At 56.8% G+C, this 9,045-nt stretch overlaps 1 protein-coding gene across 1 annotated transcript; it reads left to right on the forward strand.

Moving 5' to 3' along the window:
• Positions 1-412: 412 nt before the first annotated feature.
• TSTD2 (thiosulfate sulfurtransferase like domain containing 2) lies at positions 413-9,022 on the forward strand. Its single transcript, XM_078862395.1, has 10 exons — positions 413-503; positions 2,385-2,810; positions 3,923-4,272; positions 4,627-4,735; positions 5,193-5,315; positions 5,808-5,913; positions 6,400-6,527; positions 6,832-6,990; positions 7,246-7,384; positions 8,370-9,022. Exons 2-10 carry the CDS (start codon positions 2,754-2,756, stop codon positions 8,621-8,623), a joined length of 1,425 nt encoding a protein of 474 aa, XP_078718521.1. The 5' UTR covers positions 413-503; positions 2,385-2,753; the 3' UTR covers positions 8,624-9,022.
• The last annotated feature ends 23 nt before the right edge of the window (positions 9,023-9,045 follow it).

The following is a 9,045-nucleotide window of genomic DNA, read 5'->3' on the forward strand; positions in this document are numbered from 1 at the left end:
CTTCCCCCTGGGGGCGGTGCTTCTCCCTGGGGGCGGTGCTTCACCCTGGGGGCGGAGCTTCCCCCTGGAGGCGGTGCTTCCCCCTGGGGGCGGTGCTTCGTCCTGGGGGCGGAGCTTCCCCCTGGAGGCGGTGCTTCCCCTTGGGGGCGGAGCTTCCCCCTGGAGGCGGTGCTTCCCCCTGGGGGCGGTGCTTCGTCCTGGGGGCGGAGCTTCCCCCTGGAGGCGGTGCTTCGCCCTGGGGGCGGTGCTTCACCCTGGGGGCGGTGCCAGCTCGGAGGCTTCCGGGGTGACGCTGCACGCACGCGGTGCCGGCGCCACGTGGAGGCGAAGGCATCGAGGGGCCGTCACCGAAGCCGTCGACCTCTGGATGGCAGTGAGGCAATGATGGAGCTCCTGAGCTGTTCTTCCACTCGCATTGGACCGTGTGAACTCTGGGGTCCCGTGCGACCTTCTCACTTTCATCGGCCAGTTTGGAAAATGTGGGATGTGTAAATACAAGAAAGGTAAACAAATGGCCCAAACACAAACAAGTACAACACTCAACCATCCACATCCCACCAGACAAATGCCCCTGAGGCATCAAGTTATCGTGCAAAAGCGACCTGGCCACAAATGATGGCTAAACAAAGTTGCTTTTCATTTGGACATTTATAGCAGCAAAATAATCGTAATAGTCTAAACGCGTGTTCTTCTTGGTTCTTTCGGTAAAGTCACGTAGAAGGGAAGTAATAAAATAATAAAAATAAAACATAAAACAATTCTCACGACGTTTCGGCTACAACGCAAGCAGCCGTCTTCACCTGAAAGCTTTAAATCGAAATTTAAACGCGTGTTTTCAAACGTGGAGGGGGAAATGTCTTGCGCTGTACAATATTAGCAGCCTTGCGTCTCAATGGGCGCTCCCACGGGCACCGTTTTAAGACTCGGCCCACCTCGGTTTGCGTCGTCGGAGTCATCCCCTTGGCTCCACGCGGCCCCCCAGGGGGTTGAGTGGCGAGACGGCACGCCACGTCACCATCCCAGCGCGCGTGGGGGAAGCCGATGTCGGTGCATCATACACCGCAGCAAAGCACTACATGGGAATATTTTCCTTGTCGAGAAAGAAGGTGGACGGGCACATTGTGAGTTGCAGACTTTATTCTGTGATCCACGTTCACCCCGAATAAAGATGAAGTCCCTCGTGGGGACCGCCAAGAGGGCAGTGAAGTCATGGGCCATCACACCACGGGTGACGAGAGAATGATGCGGTATAGTTAATAGTTAAGGTTCAATGAACGTTATTTACCATATTGGACATTCTGAAGTAAATTGTTACTTTCGTGAAAATTGTAATTATTAATTAAAATTGTTCTGCCCACCTGGGCCTTAACGCATGTATCGGGGTTCTGCTTCACGAGTTATTTCTGAGACCGACACTGCAGCAGTTGCCACAGATGCCACCACCAGCCGGGCCCCGCGATGCTCCACGTGGTGGTGGTCCACGTGGTGGTGGTGGTGTCATCGTCGCTGTCGACCCACACGGGTCACCCCGCACTCTTGTACATGGACTTTGAGGTCCATGCGGCGTACAGCCGTTTCAATACGGACACGTTTTTAAAAATCTATTTGTGTTTCTCCCTTGTGATGGGACTTTGTAGGATGAACGTTGTGATTGATAAGGGCCACGGGGGGTGACCAATACGGTCTGAATTGGTCTGTGATAAGGTAGGGCACTGAGAAGGGGTCGACAGCGATGGTGGTGTTCGGTGTGGACCTCAGTTCGCTTGATTGAGCATTCACTTCACGGCGTCGTGAGCCGCGTGTCGGCGTTGCTTCAATCACACCGCGACAGCTCGGTGCCGATCCACTGCTGGATGATGAAGGCCTCCCCGCTCCGTGCCCAGGCAGAAACCTCATCCTCCTCCTCCTCGTGCACGCCTCTCCTCATCAGCCTCCTCATTATCGTGCACGCCTCTCCCCGATGGAGCTCTCTCTCTCTCTGTGTGTGTGTGCTCCTGCTGCTGCGGGGCTTCGTGCGGGGAGCGGTGGCGCAGCGATTAGCGCACCGCAATGCGACCCCCGGTGACCCGAGCTCGAATCCCGCTCACGGCCACCACCACCAGCGGTGACGATTGTCTGAACCGGTCTTGGGCCACCCCTAAGTCGGCTCAGCCTCAAACGAGTACCTGGTGCGGTGTGCATTATAAATAGCCACTAGGGAGACAAAGGCGGCCGTGCGTGGGGCTGGCAACCCAGCCCCCTCGTGTGCCACAGTGCCGGCCTTCATCGGTGCAGCTCGCTAACGCGGCACTTGCTCCTGCAGTGTGTAGAGGCTACACGGGGGAGCTTTGTCTGTGTGCGGGTCGATTCAGATGCCGGGCCCCACCCCGCACTGTAACCCGCAGTGGGGCACCGCCGCTGAGAAGTCCACGACACGAACATCGACTCCTTGAACAACAACAACAACAACATAGACTAGAGCAGCAACAACAACAGCAGCAGCAACATCAACTACAGCAGCAGCAACAACGACCCGGGGCTTCCACAGAGACGAAGCTGCTGTCGTGGCGCTGGGCGGCATCGACGAGGCGCGACTCACGCGGCCCCCAGGGGTCAACTTCACTCGCGACCAGGACCCTGCGGCCTTCCCAGGGCCCTGCGGCCTTCACTATCCCAGGGCCCTGTGGCCTTCACTCTCCCAGGGCCCTGTGGCCTTCACTGGAACCCCGTGGGTGAGTTGTGATCACCTCGACTGGAGCCGGTCCCCGCTCGCCATGGACCCGGGCGCCGCCGCGGAGCTGAGGAGCGATCGGAGACGCGCGCGGCGGACGGTGAGAGACGCGCGTCTCTGTGAGTCTGTCTCTGTGTGTGTGTCTACTGGTGTGTCTGTGTGTGTCTCTGTGTGTGTCATTGTGTCTCTGTGTGTGTGTCTGTGTGTCTCTGTGTGTGTGTGTCTCTGTGTGTGTGTCTCTGTGTGTGTGTCTGTGTTTCTGTGTGTGTGTGTCTGTGTGTTTCTGTGTGTGTGTGTCTCTGTGTGTGTGTCTCTGTGTGTGTGTGTCTGTGAGTGTGTGCGTCTCTGTGTATCTCTGTGTGTGTGTCTGCTGAGTGTGTGTCTCTGTGTCTGTGTCTACTGGTGTGTGTCTGTGTGTGTCTCTGTGTCAGTGTGTCTGTGTGTGTGCTGTGTCTCTGTGTGTGTCTGTGTGTGTCTGTATGTGTCTGTGTGTGTCTGTCTCTGTGTGTATGTGTGTGTGTCTCTGTGTGTGTATCATTGTGTGTGTGTGTGTCTGTGTGTGTCTGAGCTGAGTGTGTCTCTGTGTGTATGTCTCTGTGCTGAGTGTGTCAGTGTGTCTGTGTGTGTCTGCTGGTGTGTGTCAGTGTGTCTCTGTGCGTGTCTGTCTCTGTGCTGAGTGTCTCTGTGTGTGTCTGTGCTGAGTGTGTCTCTGTGTGTGTCTGTGTCTGTGCTGAGTGTGTCTCTGTGTGTCTGTGTCTGCTGAGTGGGTCATTGTGTCTTTGTGCGTGTCTGTGTCTGTGCTGAGTGTGTCAGTGTCTCTCTGTGTGTGTCTGTGCTGAGTGTGTCTCTGTGTGTGTATGTCTCTGCTGAGTGTGTCGTTGTGCATGTGTTCTCGTGTCGGGGTGCGTCTTGTGAGTGTCTGCATGTGTGTTTCTGTGTGTTTCTGTGTCTGAATGTCTCGGTGTCTGCGTATCTCGGTGTTGTCTCTTGCGAGAAGAAATGTCTCAACACGCGGACCAACCCGATAAAACTATACTCGCAATACGTGAATTCCTTAACAACGCGGAGACACGCGTGTAAACATCTCCACTTAGGGAGACAAAGGCGGCCGGGCGTGGTGCTGTAACAGCACTTGCCCCTAGAGTCTGCTAAGGCTACACGGGGGGCTCTTTGTGTGAGTGAGTGTTGATGGCGCTGCCCGTGTCTGCGCAGGCGTTCGGCCTCTACGTGGAGACGCTGCGCGTGCCCGGGCCCCCGGCTGGAGCAGGGTGGCGCTGCTGCGGACAGACGTTCGTGCAGCGCGGGGAGGTCCATCGCCACGTGGGGACGCACCACGCCGACGACGCCGCCGCTGCTGCTGCCCGGGGCGATGCCCTCCAGCTCGAGTGGCGGCTCAGCCCGGGAGCTCCCCACGACAGTGCCAGCGCTCGGGCAGCAGGAGAGGGCGGCAGGCGAGCGGGAGATGAAGACGAGGAGGAGGAGGACGCCAGAGGTGAAGATGCAACGATGGACGTACCGTGGCTGCCAGACACCACCGCCCTGAATCTGGATTCACACCCTGGGTGAGTGAGTTGGAGGGTTGTTTGGGAATATCGCACGACAGGACCGGTTCAGGTTTCACTCGCTGCATTAGCCGTGACCACGAATCGTACTCTGGTCAGTGGGTTCATACTCGCCTAACCACTCTGCAACTGCACCAAATAGACCTGAGTTATAATAAACTACAAGTGCACACTTTATTGTGGTGGTTCAAGGTAGGACCGGTCCTGACACTCCTTGCCACCGACGTTAGCCGTGGGCGGTATTGGAACTCGCATCGCCGGGTTCACAGCGGAGTGCCGCTGCCCTCCGTACCGCTGCGCCACCGCCGCCGTGATTGATGCTGTCCACCTGTGGGGGCCGGGTGTCGCGAGCAGAGAGGAGGGCGAGGTGCTCCTCTTCTACCGCTACTGCGACGTGGCCGCCCCCCGCGCGCTCTGCCGCTGGCAGAGGACGCTGTGCGAGCGCCTGCAGCTCACGGGGAAGGTAACCGCTCGACCGCCATCACTGCCGGGCCCCTGTCGCGTGGAGCTCACGCCCTGCCTCGCTCCGTCTTGTCTCGTCTTGCGCGGTCAGTGAAGGGTGATGGAGAAGGTGCTACGATGTGGAGGTGGTCGAATGGCTCACGGGGCCTGGAATGGCCCCAACTCGGCCCTGAGCCGGCACCAGTGAGGTCCTGGACCTGTGTCCTGTTTCATCCAGCGATGATAAAGTGTAAACACTTGATGGTCCAAGCCTCGTTTCTAACAACCATATAACAAATACATTATTTCTCATTTGTCACTAAATTCAGCTTATATCAGCTGTGAGTCCTAAGCCATTCAGTGTGATGACAATTTAGAGAGGACTCGTTTATATCTTTCTCAAAGCAGAGTGTCGAGGGAGGCGGTGCCCTGCCCGCCGTGCGAGTGGCTGTGAGTGGAGCGGCTGGCTCTGTCTGCAGGTGCGCTTGGCCGCGGAGGGCCTCAACGGGACGGTGGGCGGCGTGCGCGCAGCCACACGGGCCTACGTGCAGGCCGTGCTGGCTCACCCGGCCCTCAGGGGCATGACCCTGGACGACTTCAAGGCACGGCCTCTCGCTTCGTGACGTCGAGGCAGCACAACTCGCTTCACACCAACACCGCGTCACTCCACATTAGCTGGGCAGGCCTTGTTGTTCCATCGGTGAACCGGAGCACAACCCTGGGGGAAGTCTCGACCACTCGGGACGTGCATCAAACATTCCAAAGCGTCTCTCCGCTCAAACAAGCATGGGGTGGTGCTCAGCTGAGCCAGTGGCTTAAAATTCTGTATTCTTATGGCAGGGGGCATTTGTTATATCAGAGAACCGCTGTTGCCTTCCCACAAAGCAGCACTCCTCCTCGTACTGACCCTGGAGGCATGATGGTCGAGTCATCCCCCAACCAGGATTTCAACTCGGACGCATCTGATTGCAGATCATTAATACCACGCCGATATTTGAAAATATCCATTGCGTGTGCCTCAGCCGCACAGTTAAATGAGATAAAGTTGCCCCCTGCGAGGTGAGAACGGATCGTGGTGTTTCCTGGCGCCACAGAGCAGCCCGGGCGGCGCTCGCTGCTTCGCGGATCTCCGCGTGGCCGTGCACCAGGAGATCGTGCCACTGGGACTCAGCCCCCAGGCCGTGTCCCACCGTGATGCAGGTCAGAGGTCACGCGGCTCCCCCACCCCCCTCCCCCCACCGGTGTGCGTCTTCGGCGTGGGCCGCTGGCGTGGAGCCGTCCCCCACACCTCCCCCTACGTTGTCGTGGTGCGGGGGATGCACGCAAGTGGACCGTGTGTAGAACCACCTCCTTAATGTCCACTAATCCCTTCACGCAGGGAACTCGACGCATTCCTCTGTAACACTGCTTAAACGGAAACATAATAAGTAACGTTTTGGGCGATGGCCCTTTTTCATAGTACGTTGTGTTAAGATAGCCTGCGTTAGACTTTGGTTTAATTAGTGTAGGAATATAAAACAATCATTAGGGCTGGATATCAGCCAGCCTTGAGGTTGTTTGCTCATTACCGGGTCACTATTGAGGCAGACCCCGCGAGTCTCGAGCTGTAGCGTGTCGTACGACTCGTCCGAGAGTCGTTTGGATGGTGACCCCCGTGACCCCCGTGACGTGCGTGCGGGCGAGCAGGGCGTCGTCTCTCACCGGAAGAGTTCCACGAGGAGGTGCAGGCGCTGCTGGGACGGGACGCGGCGGGGAGCGGCGGCGGGGGCGGCACGCTGCTGCTCGACTGCCGCAACTTCTACGAGAGCAAGATCGTAAGTGAGACGGCGCACCTCGTGGTACCGCTGCCGCCACGGGGTGGAGCTGCCACCGTTAGAATACCAATACTTCTCACTTTGCTCATCGGTCAGACGGCCGTTGGTGGCACGACATAGAATGTTGCGAGTTCAAATCCCGGTGAGGGGTTGCCTCGGCCTATCATCTCTGGGGTTAATCGAATGATTACCACTAAATGGGAATTGAGCAGTTAAATGTGAAACTTTCACCGATAAATAAATGCTTCCCATTGTTCATCTAAATGCCGCTGTGGCGGTGGTGGCGGTGGTGGTGCTGTGGCAGGGCCGCTTCCGTGGGAGCGTGGCGCCCGACATCCGCAAGTTCAGCTACTTCCCCGAGTACGTGGACCGCAACGTGGAGCTGTTCCGTGGCAAGCGCGTGCTCATGTACTGCACGGGCGGCGTGCGCTGCGAGCGCGGATCGGCGTACCTGCGCTCCAAGGTAAGGGCGGCGCGTTGAACACCGCGGCGCGTGTGGAGCGGAGAGCACAGCGGTGAGAGCGCACGGCGTGAGGAAGATGGTGCCGAGGGAGAGTGTACGTGCGATGGGGATCGTGAATATTATCACGATGGCGAGTTTGCACACGTCGGGTAGCGTGCCTTGCGGACTTTCACCGGTGCTACTCGCTAACAGCACTCGCCTCTACAGTCTGTTGAAGGCTCCACGGGGGATCTGTCTGTGTCCTTGTGGTGCCAGGGCGTGTGCCAGGACGTGTGCCAGCTGCAGGGTGGCGTCCACCGCTACCTGGAGCGCTTCCCACAGGGATTCTTCCGGGGGAAGCTGTTTGTTTTCGATGAGCGATACGCCATCAGCTCTAACGCCGACGTCATTGCCTGTGAGTAGCCCGGCTTCTCTCCATCGCACTCCCCCGCTCCTTCTGCTCTGTCCGTGGCCGTGCATGAGATTGGTTTTACCCCGTTACATCATCTCAGTGAACCTCTGACATGTTTACTGCTAATGACAAGGCCAGAACCAGATCAATATATTCAACTTGACCAACATGGTTATTACAGAAAATACACATTATGTCTGGTAGTGTTGGTGGTATTGATGATGTTGGCGATACTGGTAATAACAGTGAAGGTGATGATGCAGCTGTTGATAATGCTAGTTGTGATGATGGTGGTGATAGTGAAGTTGATGATAGCGGTGATCGTCATGAAAGTGGTGGTGCTGGTAGCAATGCTGCTGACATTGGGGATGCTGCTGATACGGGTGCGAACGGTGAAGGTGGTGATTCTAACGATGATGATGGTAATGAAAGCCATGATGGTGCTTGTGACGGGAGTGAATATGAAGGTGTTAGTGGTAGCAGAGGTGGTGGTGATGTTTACTGTAGTGAAGGGTGGTGGTGACAGTACAGCTGATAATAATGTTTAATTAGTGATGGTGGTGGTTATTTGTGAACATACAATCATCATCAGTAATGGCAAATCCACTGCTGGATGGCCGTCACAAGGTGTTGCCATCATGATCCTGTGATGTGTAATTAAATCATGACAATAATGACGATGGTAAAGATGGTAGTGGGGATGAATATCTAAACTGGTCCTGGGCCTCCCCTACGTCGCCTCAGCCTTACATGAGTACCTGGTGCAATATGTCAACATCACCGCCACTCGGGAGACAAAGGTTCCCGTGGTGCTGGCCACCCACCCCCTCAAGTGCTGTGCCGGCCTTCAAAGGTGCTGCTCGCTAACAGCACTTACCCCAAGAGTCTGTTGAAGGCTCTACGCGGGATATTTGTCTTCGGTAGGGTACTGCTGATGACAGTAGCGAGCGTGTCCGTGACTTGAACGTGTGCGGTGCTGCGCGTGCAGCGTGCGTGTACTGCGGGCGGCCGTGGGATGAATTCCGCCTGTGCAGCACTCGTGCCTGCCGCCAGCTGGTGCTGTCGTGCGAGCCGTGCCGGTCGACCGGCCTCACCGCCTGCTGCCGGCCGTGCCAGGACAAGGCTGGCGCTGCCCCGGCGCGGACGGCGGGAGGGGCCCCGGAGGAGTGTGCGTGTACCGCACGCAGGGAGCGCGCTCCACTCCACGCCCAGCCAGAGGGTGACCACTCGCCCACCCACTGACCGCCCACCCACATGCCAGCTGACCTCTCACCCACCCGCTCACCCACCCACACGCCCACTGACCACTCCCCTGCCTAATGATCACTCATCTGCCCACTAACCACCATCTGCCTGCCTCGCTATGTCTCAGTACTTTGTTGTAGCGGGATCTTGTGTTGGGACGTTTGCTGAATTCCTTGAGTGATTGGCAAAATTAGAATGCCCTGGGAAACCCAGGAATAACGAGGATGTAACACTAAAAATCAACAGGAAGTGGTCGGGAACCCACTTGCTGTACTACCTGTGGTATGGGTAAGTAATCTATCAGACAGGTCATTGATTTCTTTGTATAAAATGAAATAAATGTACAACGAAGTGAGCATATTAATAAACATTTTACTTTAACCGAAGCGCATTTGTAGCTGAATTTTACTAATCGTGGT

Source organism: Lampetra fluviatilis, chromosome 13 (genome assembly GCF_964198595.1).
Source record: "Lampetra fluviatilis chromosome 13, kcLamFluv1.1, whole genome shotgun sequence".
In the NCBI taxonomy this organism is placed as follows: domain Eukaryota; kingdom Metazoa; phylum Chordata; class Hyperoartia; order Petromyzontiformes; family Petromyzontidae; genus Lampetra; species Lampetra fluviatilis.

Coding starts and splice junctions, on each gene's coding strand:
- TSTD2 (XM_078862395.1), top strand. CDS start 2,754: ATGGACCCGGGCGCCGCCGCGGAGCTGAGGAGCGATCGGAGACGCGCG. Junction 5,914..6,399: donor CGTGTCCCACCGTGATGCAG/GTCAGAGGTCAC, acceptor GCGGGCGAGCAG/GGCGTCGTCTCTCACCGGAA. Junction 6,528..6,831: donor ACTTCTACGAGAGCAAGATC/GTAAGTGAGACG, acceptor GTGCTGTGGCAG/GGCCGCTTCCGTGGGAGCGT.